The sequence below is a fragment of the Monopterus albus genome, unplaced genomic scaffold, assembly GCF_001952655.1.
Source record: "Monopterus albus unplaced genomic scaffold, M_albus_1.0 scaffold76.1, whole genome shotgun sequence".
In the NCBI taxonomy this organism is placed as follows: Eukaryota; Metazoa; Chordata; class Actinopteri; order Synbranchiformes; family Synbranchidae; genus Monopterus; species Monopterus albus.
This window is the reverse complement of record NW_018127956.1, coordinates 1,099,777-1,121,096: the sequence shown is the minus strand read 5'-3', so window position 1 is coordinate 1,121,096 and position 21,320 is coordinate 1,099,777. Positions and strand designations below refer to the sequence as shown.

The 21,320-nt window shown below is 39.6% G+C and overlaps 1 protein-coding gene across 1 annotated transcript in view; it reads right to left on the bottom strand.

The window, feature by feature from the left end:
- Window positions 1-20,995: 20,995 nt before the first annotated feature.
- sbk1 (SH3 domain binding kinase 1) overlaps window positions 20,996-21,320 on the bottom strand; it is a 10,729-nt gene continuing 10,404 nt past the window's right edge. Inside the window, exon 5 of the mRNA XM_020606102.1 lies at window positions 20,996-21,304. Within this exon, the coding sequence (XP_020461758.1) occupies window positions 20,996-21,304 (309 nt within the window). The remainder of the gene's footprint in view (window positions 21,305-21,320) is intronic.

Below are 21,320 nucleotides of genomic sequence, written 5' to 3'. Positions count from 1 at the left end.
CAACTGGTGTGACACTGCAAAGATTCATGGAGCTATGTCCAAAAGAATCTGTAGACCCTCTTTCTTCTTGCTTGACCTCTATCACTTTTCTCTGCATTTTCTAATGTTTCCTAGTTGTTCTCTCTCCCCTTCTCTCTTTCTCTCTCTCTCTCCTGAGTGCACTGTAATCCAAAATAGCTGTTACTTCTCCCCTTCCCACTCCTCTCCTCTCCCACCTCCATGTTTCATCGATTCTGCCTAGACAGGGCAGGGGACAGTCTTCCCCTCCGGGGCATTCTGGGTAATAAATCTAATTCCTGTCTACATGTGGAGGCTCAGGGGAGGGTTCTGGCCCACTTTTTACCCAGACAAATATATCCACAAAATGATGGAAAGTGGGCCAAAAAAGAAGCATGTGTGCACCTGAGTAATGTGTTTGCTGGTAGTTAATTGTGTTGAATTAGGAGCATCAGGTGAACATGGCAATAGAATGACGAGCTGTTTCCTACAGTAACACACCAAGAAAAATGTTAGCTAATGCTGCACACAAGAATGTCAGTCATACATAAAATAAGCACCACTGATAATGTAGAACTTGCCCAACCGTTTTTTCAGAAGTCCTATTACTTTTAGCTATTGTACCATTTCTCCATATTTCAAGTTATGAATTTCACCCCTTGGAGTGCGAGATTCATTTATAATATTCATTGGAACAAGAGTTTTCTTGTTTCTTTTCTTGTTTTTTTGTAACCAAATTTTATTATGGTTATAATTACTATTTGTATTCATTTCCTATCATTTTGATTAAAAAATGTAATTGAATGTTGAAGGCTGAAGTAAATTAGAGTTGTTCACAAGCTTGCAGCATGATTTCCTTACATAACGCTGTTATATTTACCACCAGTGGCAGCACTGCTGTTTTTCACATCTTGTATGTCTCCTAGCTTACTAAAATTACTCATCTCATATATTCATGTCACATATAGTCTATAACATCCTGAATACAGAAGTAGTTGCATAATGCCAAGTGCTATATAAGGAAGGCTAAAGGCCATGCATGATTGACTTTCTTGGAAACATTCTGTTCTCTACACGTCATTGCTTTGTCTTTATCAATAAACAAATTTTTATATTACCTCATACTTCTATCCATTATTAATAAGTGAAAGGTGAGCCCTGGGGAAACAATATGAAATTCTAGGACTGACATCACAACTGTTAGCAGCTGTTGTGCTAAGAACTGGACAACAAAAATAAATCCATGTACCAATCATGTCTTGCTACAATTTTTTGAGAAAACTGGACTGTTTTTGTTACTTACATGACCACATATGGGTCTGTACAAACTGTGTTGCACTGACTGGAAAGTCAGAGGACAGATGAAAGTGTACTTTGGGACTAAAGTAAAAGGATCCTGCCAGATTCAGTAAAGGAAATATGTAGTACACTATGGAGCACCAGCAGTCCAAAACAGGAAAAACATGTAGCATGTTTCTACTGCAAAGTGTAGTGTGTTGTTTCTGTGCACTACATGGAAACCACATTTTGTTTACAGAGGGCAAACTCTCTTAAGGCTGTATGTAACTTAAAGTAGCACTAGCATGAAACTCCAGATCAATCCATTCTGCTCCACCCAGGGCTCCCTCTCCCTGCTCCACTATGCTCCACCACACAGCTCTTCAGATATTTGCCATTATGAAATTACAATAAATGAGAATGCAACATAACTTAATGATCAAGCAGAAATAATTAAAAATCTCTGATTGGTTACAGAGGTTAATCCTGCTCAAAAACATTTAGAAGCTAATATCTCTGCACTGCTGCCAGTGCTGTTCAAAGAGTCTGCGTCACAGGAGGCTTAGACAGCACCTCTCCACATCACTGTGGCTTTGGGCCATAATTGCACATCTTCAGCTTTGCTATCTTTTCTTCCAGGAACTGGTTTCATATCTTGCAAGTTCAAATGGTTTTGTGGTCTTTTGAATCTTTCTGCCTGAAAGTGTCATAATAATTAAAAATGAAATTTACAGTCTGGAGAGCAACCATTTCTGAGGATCATTAATTTTTAATGGTTTTCAAAATGAGAATAAGTGGGTGGGGGGTGGGGTATGTAAGATAATACGTCACACTTTGGCGTCATGCAGATACAAGACCACCATATGACAAAACTGCAATCAAAACTACAGCAGTTTCTTCCATGTTACTTTTAAAAGAAATGCAGGGTACAAATTCTTCCCATGTCTTCATTTTCTGTGCAGTTAATTTCCTCACAGCTGCCCACAGGACACTGTTTGTGCTGGCTCAAAGTCTAAAGACACACCACAGTGCATGCTGACACATTGTGTTTAAGAAGCTGCCACAATTAGCTAGGACAGCCTTCTCTCTCTTCAAAGTGTCTCTTTCCATTATTTCATCTTTTCCTCTAGCCATTTGCAACATGACTGAGCTTTTTTTTATTTACTGCTCATCAGTGATGAATACCCCAGGAGGAAAAAAAACCACCACAAGTGTCTTTGTTGTTAGCCCTTTGTGTTTTTACCCCTGGCTGAAGGCGAGCTGGTTGACTTGGCACCCGGATTAAACACATCAGAATGTTTCGTTTCAATTAGTAGCTTTTCCCCTATGCCTAGTGATGTTGTTTTTCTCAGAGTTGTTACTGTTTTCATCCAGAGAGATTCAGTGGAGGACATGTGTCACCACACTTTAAAGTCTGATCAATAGATATCATTGGCTCGGAGTACATTTCTGCATGCATAAGTAGAGATTCTGTAAAGAAATATGGCTGTACACTATGTGTAGCCACAGTCCTCATGCATAGAAACACATACACTCATATATCTATGCAGTATAGGCAGCAGAAGACACACTATATGATACTTTTTAAAATTCTTTTTTATGTGCAACTTCACTTGATATGAAAAATCCTGTTGGACCCTTTTTACCTCCTGACACAATTATTTTCTGAACATCAAGAGGAAGCTTTTGTTTCAAACCTCTCAGCAATAACATAGCCTGCCACACAGTTCTTCCTTTTAAAAACATTTTTCTATGGGGGTTGTGTCTTCAGTGCTGAAGTAATTATTCACTGATTTATTGTTTACTGATTTATTGAAAGGAACACAGCAGTGTCTTAATACTGTCTGAAAAGCAGCATATAATGAAAACAGGACTCATAATTACCACAGTATCTTTTTAGTTTTTTCAAGGAAACCTGAGGGCTATTTTTCTATGCTCTGTCTTCAGCAAAACTCCTGCCCCTGACTTCACGCTGAAGCCACAAATAAATTGATTGTTAAGTCAAACTCTACTGCTCTGATTATGGGAGTCCTGATTGGTCACCACTCTGGGAATAATGATTTGGAGCCAGAGCGAGGATTGGCTGCTGCCAGCTGTGCTGAAAATGATCACAGTTGAAGTACATTTTTTCCATGCTTGGAGCCTGGGACTCTTCCCAGTCTCCAAGGTCACAGGCTCATAAGAATCACCGTTTACACATCTGCATATTCAATCACTGCTGCCTAATGAGTTGTACAAATTTAATCATGTAGAAGGTTGTTCAGTTTTCCACTAGGTCTTCATTAGAGTCTGATGAGACCTGGGACTCATTTCTCTGCTGTCAAACACATGGGTCTTCTCCATGAAGACAAAATCTAAATTCAAAAACTGATTATCATGTGTATTCTTTGTGGTCTCACTGGTGTGTGCAGTCGCTAATCTCATGAGCACACACAAGCTTGGGATAATTGTGTGCTAGTCACCCTGATCCTTTAACCAAATTTGTTGTTCACTTGATGCTGTGCACCTAATGTGATGGCCATCTTTCTGAATAACATGCCGACTTCATGTGCTTATATCATTGCCTGCAGTAAAAGATGTCTGCATGTAATTTTTTTCCAACATATATTACTGAAAATGAATTCAGCACAGTGGTTTACATTAGTTTGGTGAATTGCTTTCATGCTGTTCATGACTTGTTAAACAAATCCACCATCTCTCAGCCTATTCGCAGATGTCCAGATGCATGGTGGAGGTGTTTATTTATATAAGGGTTTGCTAAAATGGCAAAGTTTTTTTCTCAGTGAGCACACGCTTCCTGTTGCTGTCTGCTTGTTTGCATAAGTGCTTATGTGCTGATGTCTTGACAAAGAGCATGTGTAATACAATATGTTTTGACATTGAATGCCAGTGGCAATAATGATGTGAAGTCTTGTGCCATTTCCCCTTAACTTTTTTAACCAAATTTTATTCTCATCATGGCAAAATTCTTGAACACTAAAACCTTCCACCTCTACAAATCCATCTATTTCTTCGCTGCTTACCCGGACCTGGGTCACAGCAGCAGCTGGGTGATTAGAGCCCTTCAGCATCACTCAGCTTCCAAATGATCTCATGCCACCTGGAACATGTAGTCCCCTGATGGGTCCGTGGTGTCGTCCCTGCTGTTTGCACAATTGCTCTCGCAGGAATATACGCTGATCCATCTTTATCAGGTGCACTATCCAGCTTGCATCCATAGAGAAGCCACGGAATATAGATCAATTAGAAAATTAACATCTTTGCTTTGTAGCTCAGTTATCTCTTTACCGCCATGGTTGCACTGAATAACATCATTAGCGGCAATAGAAAAAGAAATACCATCATCATGTCACCAAACAAGACACCCTCCAGACATGGGCTGCACAATGATATCCTTCTGCTAATCAACACCAACTTGTCAGTGTTTAAACAGTGAGGAGACTAGTAAAGCTATCTGATGACTGCAGCTTAACTTTCAAGTTCTGGTGTTGCAGTACTAATCATGAAGACTCATGAACAAACTGTGTTCTGTCACTTTTTGGTTTAGGCTTATACTATACAGACTTGGCAATACATTGCATTATCCAAGTTGATGACGCTTGTAGAGGAACAAACGCTCATGTCCTACAAATCTAAACAAAGGACCATGTTGCATTGAGTATTAAGCAGGCTGACTGGCTGATCTAGCTCCAGTATCAGGAGGTTGTAACATATATATATGTTGTACTGAAAATCCATACAAATATTAAAGAAACAGTGGAAATCTCCAAAAAACTGGAAGTTCACCTATCCATCCCAGTAAAGCATATCCCAGTTTGCTTCCCCTTGTAAAACTTATTAATAGCTGCATGCTGCTTTTTAATGTTGATGGGGAAGTTAAAGCTATAGCATGTAACTTAAGGTACCTAAGGTGTATCTTAAGGTAGCACTGGCATGAAACTCCAAATCAATCCCCTCTGCTCCACCTAGTGCTCCCTCTCCCTGCTCCACTATCCACCGTGCTCTGCTCAGCTCTTCAGATATGTCTCGTTATGAAATTACAATAAATGAGAATGCAACAAAACTTACTGATCAAGCAGACATAACTGAAAATCTCTGATTGGTCTGAGAGGTCAATCCTGCTTAAAAAACTTTTAGAAGCTAATGTCTCCGCACTGTTCAATGAGTCTCAGTGACAGGAGGCTTCGACAGCACCTCTCCACATTAAGACAAGTCTTGGAGCAGATTTCTACAACTAAAACATGTGGGGAACAGTTACATACTGTAGCTTTAACTGGTGCAAGTTTTGAGCCCATGGAATGATTCCAGACCACGCACATGAATACAAACTCGGACTAGCACATTGTGCCTTTTCAAGGAGTACTTTTTATTTTTTCAGCATGGAGGCTTCAGTGGCAAAGTGATTGGCTTACTAAATGCATGTAATAAATAGCAGCACACATGTGATTCACTAAGCTTTTCAGAGGGAAGCATCTCAAGTGAGATATGATACATTCATGATCAGCTGTTCTGCCTGGATCATTTATATTCACATGGTTCATTGCTTAGCTTCATCAGCTCATCTTCACATGTGGTGTGTCTGTTGCCCCTCAGCGGCTTCACTGGGCAAAGGAATATGGGTCAGACAGGGACAGTGAAGTGGGACTGAAACCCTGAAACACACAGCTGACCTCAGCTTGCAGCTTCAACATGCACTCCTGCACTCAGGGAGGAGGCTGCTCAGTGCATCAGGGAAATCAGTTGTGTAGGAAAGGAGCAGTGTATGTGTGTTGGATAGATGGCTCAGTCTTTAACAGGTATGTGGCTCTATTTTGCAGAGAAACAATACTTGGTATTGCTTGCCCACCTTGTGGATTATCCCTTAATCATCATCTTTGTTTGTCACTTAAGCTGGCAAATTCAATTAAATTCATTCATTTCATTTTTCAAAATCCACACAAGCCCTGTTTCCATATGGACTCCTAAAATGTGCAATCTGTGTTGAACTCATTATCATGTGAATCCACCTCTACAAGCACAGGCTACATGTTTCCAGCACATACAGTATGTCCTGATCATATTTATGGTAGTTTGTCAAAATCTGTGCCTGGATTGAGTCGGCCAAGGACAGATGGCACTTCTTTTCTAAGGCTTTCAATAAAGAGCATGGCATGAAGTGAAAAGACTGATAAAGAATGGAAGAAGGCTGAAAAATGTACAAGACAAAGACCAAACAAATCAGAACATAGTAAAGCTGAAGAGGGAAGCTGTCTCCCTGCAGGGCTGAGTCACAGATCTGAAGAACAGGAGGCCATATTCACTGACACATTCACCTCAGCCAGTCAGTTCATAACCAGGGTTTGCAGGATTTCCAGCTTCTTATTTATATTTCCTGGCAAGTATGGAGAGTAGAGTATTTTTGGTCTTCTTTTAATAACTGCTGGTTTAGATGTGATCCATCTTTAGCAATCCAGGCTGGAGCATCTCTGACGCTGATGATGATGTAAGAACTTCAGTGGGCTATGACTGTGAGGGTGCCATCATTGTTGCATTTTTGCAGAGAAGGGAATGCAGACAAAATATAACACATATAGGTTTTAATTAAATAGCTATGAAAGACTTTTATGAAAATACTTTTAGAGCCCCTCTCATCAGTGGCCTCTCTTCTCTTCAGAGGACAATGAGCTTTTAGGAATGGAAGTGACAGAGAAAGCAGGGAATCTATGGCAAACAAAGAAGAAGAAGCAAGCAAAGAAGAAGAAGAAACCTGGACATGCATTTACAAAAAATATTAAATTCAATAAAAACAGACTTAAATTTGTTTCAGATTTAAGACTGCAGGTATTATTCATTTTGCAAGTGGTACATTTTAATTAAAATACTAATAGTAAATACACTCAACTATTTCTCCGCTTTCCATTTTATTCAATAAAATGCTTTTGTACCTGTTTTAAATGGCATTAGATTAATCTTATAAGCTGTTCTAAATGTTCAGTACTCTTGATATTAGCTATATACTGTAAGGCTCCATTCAGATCCTTTGTCTGTGTGCTTTGAATGAAAAGGGAAATGGGATTGAAGTCAGGGAGAAAAGCAAGAATTGAAAGCAGACAAGGAAATGGGAGTGGAAAGGGAGCTGACTGAAGGTGACAGATGAAGAGGGGGAATGTTAGAGGGGACAGAGTGATGAATGAATGTCTGTGTATGCCACAGCGAAGCAAATGCCGATTTACTACACCATAAAAGCATTTCAAATTGAAGAGATGTTTAGAAAGAAGCTGGGGGGGATCCACTTGGATCCAAAGCTCTGCCTTGTCTTCATCTTCAAGCCAAGTCAGAAGAACTCCAAAATACACTTAACAAAATATTTAACCATTGCCAGATGTTGATTACTTGTGCATGGCACGGCATCAAAAGCTGCATCATTTAAGGATTTGTTATCAGGATGTGCAAAATAAGATATGATTTCTTGCACTTTACCTACACATACATCTTTTTTTTACCTACTCCCGTGACCTGTTATCTTCACCTAATAACTAAATACATTTGTCTAAAGTCCTCTGTGCTTTCAGCAGAAACAGCTGTGATAAAGACCCTCACAATCTCCAGTGGCTTCTAGTAATAATCCTCGTAGACTATTTTAATATCATGAAGGAATAAGGCATATAGAGTACATCCAGAGATGAACCTGAACCAGGATATGAGCTACTGCCTGAATGGTATGTGTAAACAGAATAAGTGTGTGTTGCTCTTGGTGACTGGAAAACTATCTTGTAACTAGCTTATTTAAAAGGTTTAGCTGATGATGAGGGGGTGGCTGCAGCAAAGCTCAGCTTTGCTCTTCTCCCTTCTCAATGTTAGTGTTCCAGCTGTCCGGCGCTAATCACTCAAGTATGAAATGACCTCACTGACATCACTATAAACGTTATACTATGACATTTTTGGCATAGCAGTTGGGAATAAAACCTTCATGCATGCAAAGGAAGGAGATAAGGAAATATTCATGAAGAAGGGGGCAGAGGATGCTAATGTGATCTTGCAGCTTTGGTCAACCTCTGAGAGCCTATATGTATGAGAGAAGAAGAGAAAAATAATCAAACTAACATGAGCAGGAGACCTAAACTCACCTACACAAGGTGAAAGAGACAAGACCTCTATTTATTATTAATTTACAGGTATTTTGAATTAATGCATGACTACAGTAGTGCAGTACATTGCAAGGCAAAATGCTATGTAAATTCACATGGTGTGCACAGTGTTGTTTTGTAATTGTGAGCACGATTTCATTGGCAGAGTTGAAGTAATTGCAGGAAAAAACACAAATTATCAACTGCAAATTCAATTGTACATATCCATGGGTAGATTAGTTCTGACAATAAAACCTTTAGATACAGCACACTGCTGTTATTGCACTTCTGGTTAGATGCTAAACTGTATTTTGTTGCCTTGTACATGTACATGTCAAGGTCAAAGGTCAAAGTGTTTATTTGTCATATGCACAGTTAGGAAACGTGTTTCCCTGTACAATGAAATTCTTACTTTGCCGTCCACATGCTACATAACACAAGTGAAATATAAAGTAGATGAGCAATAACACAAACCTAAATAGGTAAAATCACCAATCTAAGGCACTTTAAAGCACATGTGTAATGACAATAAAGTTGAATCTAATCTAAAATTAATCTAATGTAATGAGTCGTGCTGGCCAAAGCTTATGACATAAATTATATGCAGAATCTTTTGATAACTGTAATAGTAAGGTAGAAAACTAGTTAGAAAACTGTTAATAAGGCACAAAGGAACTCTTATATAAAGTACTCTTTGTGATTAAAAAGTTATATGCTTTGTACCATCAGTATCACAGTAGCAAATGTGTCCAGGATTAATAGCACCACAGTAAAATAAAATACATTTGTGCAGTTACAAAAAATGAATATGCTTACAGCAGACAATGCTTCTGATTCCATTGATCACACTAATTTATCTGAAAACAGCAATGCTCACAGCAGCACAAAGGGTTTTCTCAGGAGACCAGAGAGGAAGCATGGAGACTACCTTTTGTTTGCTGCTAGGCAACCTCAACAGCGGTGTGTGTGTGTGGTGGTGCTCACCATGTTGATCCCTGTTATTCCAAAGCTACACTTCACTTGATGGTTGTCTGAGATGCACCATCAATCCAAATTCCTCAAATGAGGAATGCCTTAAATGTTTACAGTCAAGCCTGCATTGCTCTGTCTGTTGTGAGCTGTCTGGGCAGACAGGCCAGGGTACTTAAGAGTGATTAAATTTTAAACTCTTTTCCTGTTGCCTACCTTTGTACAGTGTCAGCAACCCAGCTTTCCAGAAACACTTACCTAATGACATAAAATTTAATCAACCCCTGAGTGTGTTGTGTTGTGTTGTGTAACAAGTTTACACCAGAACCTCAAAACATATTTTATCTAGATGACCTGACCCCAATACAGAGGACAGAATGGGTCATTTGATACATAATCAGGTGCTGTTAGTGCTTTTGTTTGGATTGAATTGCCTGAGCTTATTCTTAGGTTTTGCTTGCTCTTCATGATTAAAGACTGCTCTGGCCCGATTGATGTAGCTGGAGCTGTATCTGTTTCCAGACTTATTTCTGATATAGCACGCAGCAGTTTAAACATAAAAACTGTTGCGTGAATCCAGCTCAGCAGGAGAATGTCACAATTTTCATTATTCTTCAGTACTGCAGGAAAAGGAAGAGTATAGTAGGGATTTACATAATATGTATAAATTGAGTTGTCAGGGTTTACATGTTAAAGGATAAAGCAGTCATTTTCCATATTAACAGTATTTTCAACAGTCCCCACACAGAGACTAAAGCCAACAATGATTTGCCTGTACATACTGTTAATGTCTGTCACTCTGTGAGTCCTGGAACAGCTTAATTATCTGTGCCATGGACCTCCACTGGTGTTCAAAATGATTAAAAACACATCGGGGTAACACACTGCTGCACTGGTTGACATGTTTCCTCATTAAAAACACCAGACCCTGATTTTTTTATGTTGCCCCAGAGGATCAGCCATAACTTTTTATAGCATCTGAGGTAAGTGAGTCAAGGGCCAATGCAAATATTAGTTCAAACAGTTATTTAAACAGACAAAGACTATGGTTTGATCCCATCTGAACCTTTATCAGATTAGAAGGTTTGACAGGGCTTATTACACCACTTGCTGTGTATACTGCTTGTTTCAGGGCTCCCTTGAAAATGAAGTTTGGCACTTCAACAGGATTATCCCTGGGAAATAAAGGTTACATAAATACCAACAAGCTGCTAACAGGTAGTAGGGTACAGGGTACCAATTTAGCACTGCACCTTGAAAATGCCCCCCAAAGACAACAACTACTACTACAATAAAAAACAAACAAAAGAAAACACCAAGGATAAGGATCAGAGTCGATGCAGCAGAACCAAAGTTACCTTTTATATGTCATGCATTCTTCCCAGTCAACACAAGTGCCCATTAACCACAATGCACCTCCAATACCAACTAGTCAGCTCATGAGATAAACTGATTGTGTTTGTCTTCCCTTACTAGGAAGGCAGAGGACACAGCTTTTAAAATTCAAAAAAGATGGGCTTTTTATTCACCCAAACATAAGGAAAAAATACAAATAACATCAATATCAAACTTTTTTTCATGTGTTATCTGTTACTGGGAGAGGACGACTGTCAGTGGGGTCGTTGTTTGCTTCATAAAAGCTGTTTCTCTTCTCAGCTATTTTAATAGCAAACAACAAACATCCTGTCATATCCTGTTACCAACCATGGTGAGATTAGCCTGCCAACATAGACGTGCGTTGACGCTGGGTGCAAAGCAACCACTTCATGCGGCAATGGACTTGTTTTAATCACTGCTTGTGAACCAGCTGTGTGTCTCACCCCAGTCAGACTTCGACTCGACTTCACAAAACCAACATCAAGATCACAGGTTGTTACAAGCAATGCAGAGCAGCGTGAAGCTGTCAGTTGTGAAATCAGTGTGTGATTCACTTCTTCGGTTCATTCACAGGGGTCTACTGTATGACTCACTCAGGTCTCAGACTGTAGCACATACGCATATGTCTAACTTTTTTCATTCTATAGCTATTTTCAGCAACATCAGCATCTAAATCTGCCTGTATCTATCACTGCATCAGCTCTGTATATTGCTATGCATGCTATCATTTACTATTGTCTTATTATGCGTCATGTCAGTGAAGTTAATTATGATTGTGAGTGAAAGGTACATTTTCCTTTGAAATGTAGTGTCTGTACTGTCACAAAAAGAAAAATGTTATTTGGTAATAATTAGGAAAAAAGTGACAAATTTTATTTAAAAACAATTATTTTTAGCAAGTTGTGTAGGGTTTATAAGCAGCTATTGATTTCCAGAGGACTATTTCTGGACCTACAGCTTCTTTTCAACCAAAGCAAATATTTGTCTTTTTTTATAATTGAAAACTTAATGTTAAATTTGTATCAACTGAAATTAGTTGAAATGAACTGTATCAGTCTTTACTTTCCCAATAAGAGTCAATTTTCCATTTCTTGAGTAAATCTCAGAGGACTACCTGCTACATTGGTGGGTAAATGTTTGTAGCAAAATAGTCATGTAATAAAACAGTATCCTGGGAGTCTGTACTATAGGCACCCTGCTTCTGTCTGTGTTCGAGCTTGAGACACATACACAAATCTGTTCTGTGAAGACCCACCCCTACTCTGCCTCTGATTGGCTTTCTGAGCCAAGCGTAAAAAGTATGCTTTAGGTTGCAGCTACACGTGTAAAGCACAAGTGATAAGGTGAGCCAGAAATGGGCAGAGTAGTCAGCTTGACTGATTAAAATAGGATGGTATCGGTTACAAATGTGAATCAAAAACAGGTCTGAAACACATTTGGTGTAGACATGGTGTGACACTCATTGTCTAAGTCTGCCTAACCAAATTTAAGAGGCATCCCTGCGGAACATGGGCACTTTGCATGTGCATGTCCTGAAACAAACAGGAGACCATACTTCACGAACCATGCAAAGAAGTGGGTGATTACGTTGGAAAGGTGTCTGCTTGGTTCAAATGATTAAGCATCCAATGGATTTACTTCTGTTTGCCCCTGAAATACACTTAATAGCACGTCCTGTGTGTTATAGTAAGCAGAACATTTGCAACTAGAAGAGATGAGTGGACTGAGGCTGATCACTGTGAAGCAGCCTACACTGCTGTGGTATTTGCCCGCCACAGGTGCATTCACAGTCACACTGTGCTCCTGCGCTCTTTAGCCACAGCATGTAGCAAGGCAACCTCACCGAGGGGGACAGTTCTCCCTACCAGTAATAATACAAAATCCATGTCCCAGCAGGCGTCGTACTGTAAATACACCTCACGCTAATTGAGACACCAACTGGATGGTCACTGAACAAGGCTGTAAATGAAAGTATTGATGAAAAGTGTTTTCTACCATAAAGTCAGCTGTTAAATGTCACAGCTATTGAGCTGGGCAGTTCAATATTAGCTTCCTTAAAGAAAGTAAATCTTTATCAGGTTTGAAATCTGGAGGAAATGATTAATTGCTTCCTGTCTTAGCCAAATAAGAAGTCATTTAAATTATTCAACCAAGACAATGCAGGAAATCATCTGATATGCAGCTGGAGACTGCGGTTTGTTTTCCTGCTATTGGTAAATTGTGGTGGGCATGAATCATCTCTGCCAAGTCGCTAGCTGTAATTCTTCTGTTAACAGCTGCATCTCATGTTTCCCCACTTGTCACCGAAAGTCATCAGTAGATAATTGAAAGTAACGAGGTTGATTATGAGAAGCGCTTGAGCAGCATCCCAGAGGTATTTGTAATTTACAAGCTGGCAATGACATGCAAACTATACCTACCACTATCCAAAAGGGAGTTGTGCTTTTTACAGGCAAGAAAAAAAGTTTTGGTGTATGAAGATTTATTATGTCATGTTTCAGCATGTCTGTCTCCATTCCACCAGAGCTGGCCTTCACGCTGAGCCCTGGAGTTGGCCTTCTCCTGTGCATTTGAAGTACTCTCTGACAAAATCTGCCTACCAGGCAACTAGCAGAGACTTCAGGAGGGCCTACTGTATGTGTTAATTATTATATTTACTGTATGTCCGGACTGAGGTTTTTTTGGTCCTGTTGTTACCCAATTCAGTACAATACTTAAATGCAACTATACTCTTCAAAGCTTGCACCTTCACCTTTGTCACCCTTGAGACGTCACTACATTCGGTTCTGAATATTTTTTTAAGGTGGTCACTCTAAAACTGCAAACATTAGTTTTTATATACATAATTACATGGACTCAACTGCAATTTGTTTACAGTTGGTCTTCTCCTGAACATTGTTTACTGTTTGTATATCCCCAGTCCTACTGTAAGTCTTCCACTTTGCCTTTTTGAATGAACAATACAGACTACTGCCACCTGCTGGCACGGAGAGTTACTTCCTCTCACTCTAGAGGAAGCAGACAGACCCAGGTAAAGAACCATTAAAGCAATGTATAAGTGTACTGTACACATATGCTCCTTTGTTTTGGTTTAATTCACATATGCACATATATTATTTCACATTTCTTTGTATTGTTCATTCTGTTACCATTAAACTCTGCTGGGGGAAGCAGAACAGAACAGATTGTTGATACATAACAATGCGGTAGGTTTGTCCTTTAGGCTGGGGTGTACAGAACAGGAATAACTGAGGCACGAGAGATGACAGATGTTGGTGGGTGGTGCACACAGGTCTCCTGGCAGCCAGCAGTAGACAGTCAGCTTCAGAATGCAGGCAGACTTTTTACTCTGACTGGTGATAGTATAAATATGAATATAAGTATTAATGTTGTGGGGTGAATTGGAATGTGGTGTGAACAATAGGGCTCCTCACAATTGACAGAAATCAACAGTGACTTCTGAAATCAAGTTGTAAAACAGGATTCACACATAGTTTGTGGCCGTGTGAGCTCTGATCAGAGCATTTAACATGTTTATTTACAGAGCTAAACAAACCAGACTATATCTAACCACAACTGTTAAACATTATGATATTTTTGCACTACAGATTTTTGGGGTGAGTGAGACACAGAAAAAAAGGTTCATAGATAAAGCTTTAGGGGATCAGGAAGTTTATGCCAATCATCCTATTAGATTTACTTTTTTTTTAATTTATTTTGTGGGCCGATTGTGGCAAAAATGAGCCATCCATTCATAAATGTAACATAAAGAACACAATGTTTTAGTTCTAAAAGCAAAACAAAAATACACAAATTCCCAGTAAGTGCTCATACAGCACCTTCAAGGAACGTGGTGCTGTTTTCTAAAAAAGGAACATTTCAGAGCTCTTCTAAACTGGGATCATCTCGGTTGCTATAGCAATGATGGCAGACGACCACACACTCTCTGAGAGTTTATGTCTGGCGCTGACAACATTTAGTGGCATACTGTACCTCAGGCAACACAGATACAGGACAGTACACAGATACAGGTTTCTGAGAGGTTTGACAGGACAGGTTTGCAGCAACCTAAAAGCAACAGGAATTTAGGATAAACAAAGCTGTTTTCTAAGGACTCCTCTGTACTGAATATACACTTTGTCCTTGTGTGTCTCCTTCTCCAACACATTCATTCCACTTGACACATACCTTCTTGCTTGTCCTTCTCTCTGTTCTGACACTCTTTTCCTCGTTTCCTTTCTCTCCCTTGCTCTAGAGCTTTGATTAGACACTATTTCGACGCCTGAGTCTAGATTTGAGGGAGCAGTGAGCATCCTTAATGAAATCACTATCACTATCTGAGGTTCTAACTTTTCACATCTTCAGCTGCGTTTCCAGTGTCATGCCTACAGCTGTTTTGTAAAAACACAACAGGAACAGAAGAAGAGTTCATGGTACATCCAGCAGTTTCAGAATGATTCAAGTGCAGAGTCAGGAAAGGTTTACAGTGTGTTTCCTGTAGTGTTAAAATGAGCAGAAAATAACAATACTCAACAGTCTGCAACTTAAACGTAAAAATAACACCCTCTTTTGTTTACTATGTGTACCACCTCCAGAAGGATGCCTCATCTGTTTGAATCCCTATTGGAGAAAATTATATAAAGGCAACACTGCTCAACAGCAAAACACTAATGTTCAGTAATAAAATGTCGGTGACCTCTATTTGCACAAATCCAGTGGTGAAGGAAGTATTCAGATTCTTTACTCAAGTAAAGGTAGCAACACCACTGTGTAAAAATACTCTGTAAGTAAAGGGCCTGCATTCAAAGTATATTTAAGTAAAAGTACAAAAATATTAGCATCAAAATATACTTAGAGAATCAAAATTAACAGTACTCATTGTATAGTCTAGCACATTTCACATTCATGTATATTATATTATGGTGCATTATTTTGTACATTACATTTAATGTTGCAGCTGGTAAAGGTGGAGCTTATTTTAACTCCCTTATATACTTAGAGATTTTAAGTAATCATGTGTGGCTGGTGAATTTTCCTCCAGGGATCAATAAAGTTCTATATTTATATCGTATTTAGTTTTATCAAGCTGATTCTGAAAAATAACTAGTAACTAGAGTTATGAAATAAATGTAGTAGAGTTAAAAGCACAATATTTGACCCTAAAATGTAGTGAAATAGAAATATAAAGTAGGTGAAAATGAATACTCAAATAAAGTACAGGTACCTCAAAACTGTACTTAAGTACAATACTTGAGTAAATGTACTTATCCACCTCTGCGCAAATCTGTCATGATTGTCGTCTGTGCATAAGGTCTGGAAAATTTTAATTTGAAGCTTGTGATCTACACGTACTGCAGGATGTTTGAGCTGTGCATTCTCTATCCGTGTTGAAAAGCCACATAAAACTTTTAGGATTAACTTGTTTCATTAAAATTTTCTTTCAGATGTTAAACCATTCCACTGCACATGGCGTACATGCTGCGAGAACACCTGAATTATTTATTTTTCTTTGAGTTTACTCTTATTTTTCTTTGAGTTTCATTCATGCACCTCGGAGAAGCAGCGAGGATTTGACAGACTCCTTTTTCTGCTTAACATTTCATGCTATGATAACATCAAGTTGAGAGTAGGAGTGGGATTTTATTTATTAAATTATTTTTGGGAGAGTTTTGCTGGCAGTTACTTGAAATGTTGTCATATTTGTCTAAGCAATACATCATAGAAATCATGCTGAAATCTGGCTGCTGACAGTTGAGATACTCTGACATGAATCAGGACAGTGAGTGGTCTCTCTATCAGTAGCACAGTCAGATCATGTTACTGACATTAGCTGGTGCAGAGTGACCATGACTGAGGAGGATTTAACACTTGGATTTTACTCAGGGAGACAGCTTGCATCCAGGGAGGTGACTTTCTGTCCACGCTACTGGACCACCTACTGAAGGCTTAACATGCTGCTTCATCCAGGCCTGGGAATAAATCTGGTTTAGCTGACAGTCTTTTCAAAGTTGCAGCTAAGGATTAATACAGCATTGCTGAATTTTTACAGGGTCAGTTTAGCCCAACAGGAAATGCCCTGCTTCACAAATAGATGTGGGAATGTGGCACCATGTCTGTGAGTTTTCTACTTCTGAATAAACAAGTTGCTGTTGAGTAAAATGTACCTTTGCAATTATCAAAAAGATACAGTACCACACAGTGTGTGTACATTTTGTGATTTAGATAACCTGACCCTTTAAATTCAACGGTAGCCTTCATTAAATACTTCTAATTCAGTGTAGCATCTCACGTCCTCTCAACTGAGCACTGGCGTTAACGCAATTAGGACTCCTACATTGCCACTATGCTGCTGTAGCCCTTCACAAAAGACAAGCTTCCGCTCACCACACAAGCCCTGTGTGTCATGGTTGACCTTTCCTCTCTCTTGCACTGTCTGAACTGATCAGCTTCTCTTGGTGGCAGATACACCACAGCATACCACCACTGTCCAAACTCAGTCTGATAACAACCCCTGATCTCTGACACAGCAGCTAGAAGCGGTACAATGGGGTGGTGGGCTGAGAACTGTTTTCATCTTCAGTGTAATTCTAACAGCCTCTGAACTCATTTGCTCTTTGAGGGCAGCAGATAACCCCTTATCTTCAGATGTGTTAATTGGACTTTCTGAAGGAAGCCACCATATTAAAGTGGTCTGAGAGCAGACCAAAGCCTCAGGAAATCACACACTTTTCAAGCTAACCTTCATCTAATGTGCAGTCTGGGGACCTTACAAAGCTGAGCTAAATTAACTTTGCCTACACAGGCAGAAAACATGCCACCACAGTATTTCTAACTACCCACAGAAATACCCAGGAGTCATAAAATGTAGTGCATAAATTTATTTCAACATATATTAACCTTTTGTTTATTCTTTTTGCATTTTGTTAAAGACACAATACCTACAGTATTTACATTAGATTCTACAACCATACTTGTTAGCAGAAAGCAGTTTGATCATATTGTAAGATAAATGAGGAAGAGGAAGGCTATGCTCTAGAGCTCAAAGAAAACATATAAGTTGATACCTTATCATTTATTTATTTGACACCTCATCATTAAACCGGCCGACTCCTGTCATAGCAGCCCATGAGAAACAGTGCACATTACAACAATTAACAGCTGTCTAATGATGGTTATGATGTATAACAAAATTGGGGCTACATGTTTATAAGTTATATTTTGTTGCATCATGTTATATTGAAACATGTTGCATGTATGCTGGTTTATGTTATGAAGCATCATGTTATGTTGGGTCAAGGTATGATATGTAATTTTATGAGCTATTTTGGAATGTCGTGTTATGTTTTGCACTATGTTACACCATGTTATGTTATGTTGCATTTAATTGTGTTACCTTACTTTCATACATGCATATTACTTTATGCACAAGTTCCATCTAATCTTCTTTTCCCACTATGCAGATCCCACATCATTCATCACACAAACAGAATAACAGGCTGTAAGGCGAGGCTGATTCACATTCCACTGCAATCGACTGATGGATTACCCTTTGACAAATCCTATGAGGCAGACAGCATCTCAGCATACATTATCCTCTGACAAGGCTTCGACCTCAATCAGGTGTCCTTTGCAGAGTCAAGTGTAAGAATGGAAAGAAACAAGGAAAATGATAGGAGCCATCAGCAGCCTTGATTATGCCTGATGAGACTTTTTGGTCTGTGAACTGGCTCATAAAATACAGGAGAATGTGCCTTTGCAGAAATATCTCATGCACTCTAATGCACTAAACAACTGTGGTGACACACTGTGGATGACTTGGGGGGTGGGGGTGACCAGTTGTTTCATCTGGGCTTAATTAAAGCTGGTGTTCAAGAAGAGGACAGAAGCTGAACCGGAGGGACACCAGCTCTGTCACCATAGCGACAGAGCTGATGGGCAGATAACGAGGAAGAGTTTGAGAAATGAGAAAAACAAGCACCCATCAACACACACAAACACAGGTGCACACACAGATACCTGACCAGCATAACACCAATGGAAATCGAGCAAGAAAAGCTCGAATGGCAATGAGCGTGCACTGAAGTACAGACACTTTCATGATTAGCGTAATCTTCTTGGAGTTGTAGCTGTGCACTGGTCAATCAAAAGCTCACACAGAGGTCATTCCTCAAGAGAATAAACACCTAGCTCTGCTAGTGCTCGGATGAACACCAAGAGAGAGGCAGGCAGGAAGATTAAATTAAAGGTGAGCAGACAGGATGCAAGTCAAGCGCACACATGTTTAATGATACTGGAACACATTTTATGGTGCTGGAAAATTCATTTGTAAGGTGCTGACCTACAATGCAACTCTCAAGTCTAACTGACTAAATGAAGACAGAGTGGGGCTGTATATAACCAGGAAGCACAATGATTCTACACAGGAACTGGATGTTGCTCATAATAAGGCTAGGGTGACAGGAAAATGCAGAAATGAGTCATATCTATTCACCAATTTGTGTGTCATACCTGCGTCAAGCAGTGTTGTAGTAGTTGAGTCCAGGACTCAGACTCAAGTCCAACTCAAATCCAGGTTTTCAGGACTTGTGACTTGACTTGTGCATGGGCAGTGATGACTCTGACTTAGATTCGGACTTGAGTATTGACTGCATTCAAACTTAGAAACTGGGGATGAGGACTGGCTTTTTTTAATAGACCATAATAATTTAGCATAAGCTATTGATATTATAGCCTGTTCACCTGCACTGTGCTGTATCTGGCGCACTTCCATCAAAGTGTACGCGCCACCTTTCTATAAATGATTTTTATGTGGCGTATCAAAATGCTGAGCAATGTGGTGATGTGGTACACTGGTAGAAAGGTGTGTCCATGTGTTTAATGTTAGCCTCGATGACTGAGTCATTTAATGGGGTCTCAACTGGGACTTGACTCTGATTATTCTTTGGTGGCTCTAACTTGATTCAGACTTGAACACTGGTGACTCAAAACAACTCGGACTCGAGGTTTAGTGACTCGACTACAACACTGGCATCAAGAAAACTTGGTTCAGTTCAGATAAAACCCAAAACAATAAAAAAGCGAACAGCAGCTGCTACCATGTCAAACATTGTGATAGGCTCTAGATTATATTTGTGTATAATTAATTTGTTGCTATATACTGTACATTCTGTCATATTTTGTTGCTACATAAAGTTTTGCCCCAACATTAACTGTAAACCCCTAAAACCCCTTTTCCTGTTGTACAAAATTAGTACAGCTACATAATTGAACTACCTGATAGTACAGTGCACTCCTAGAAAAATCAAATTATTTACAATATAGTCATAGTTTTCTCTAAGAGTTTTCCTTCTTTACAAAAATCTTGTGCTTTAGCATTTAAAACACACACATCCGACCACACACAATAGGTAGAAAAGAAACGATAAAAAGACATTTCCTCTCCTCTTCTTTGTTCACCAAAGGTGCAGTCCCTGTATTCAGCTGTGTTACACTGGAATTGAATCTCAGTGAGGGTGCTTCAAAACCGGCAGATGTGCCTTCCATCCAGTCCATTAATAATAAAACAGGAAGTGATCCACCGAAGTGTCCTGAGGTGATGCCTATCACTGAGAATCTGTCTCCGTGTAGATACTGACATGTAAAGACATGTTATACAAAGTGCTACATTAAGGTTTCCTTTTCTCTTTATAACACTTTTCCTTGAATATCTAACTACTTTTATGCAAGTTGGCATGAAGTCAGAGAAATTGTAGTCAAATGTAGTCATGTAGATTGCCCTCAGATCACTGGTCTTCAACTTCACCTGATGAAATGAAGTTTCTCCAGAACTTACAGTATGTTCTGAGAGAAATAAATAACAATGTAAAAACACATGGACTGATGAGTGAGAAAAGACAGAATCAGATTTTATGGAGCATCTAATCATAGTATCATTAGCACCATCACAGTGTATAGGGAGAAAACATGAATGTCTGGATGGCAGAATGAGCTGCTGAGAGGAGCCTGTTAAAGGCTGCCTGCACGACTTCTCAGCTCGGGAAGAAGTCTTTGGTCACAAATCAAAACCTAACTGGCACGTGCCAGTGATAACCTGTCCTAGTGTGCACTGCTGATTGATGAAGTCCATTTCCACAGCCAGGGATATGATCCTGAGATTCTCTTTTATGGTTAAAGTACCCTTTTCTATTTCCCTAGAGTCTTTGTGCTAGTTATTAACACCACTTCACAGCTTGACATTACTGTGAAAAGCAATCTAGTCTCCAGTGTGGTCACACACAGATTTCGATGGCAGTTGCCATTGCCATCTGGCTTTTGTTCTTGTCTCGGCCTGGAGATTGGTGCTGTCCAGATTCCTCTCTGGGAGACAATGGATCAGAGAGGACACTACGCTTGAGCGGGGCTGGGCGAAGGCAGGTTGTTCCTGTAGGGGTGGAGGGCTCAGGGTGTCTGTGGGAGGAACGTGATGAAGTAGAGGATGAGGAGGAAGTGCAAGTGCCAGTACACACTCCTGAGCTTGACCTCTCACCTCTCTTGGCTCGGCAGGACGCTCTCCGTCTGAGCTCGCTGACCAGCACGTACTTGACAAAGCAGAAC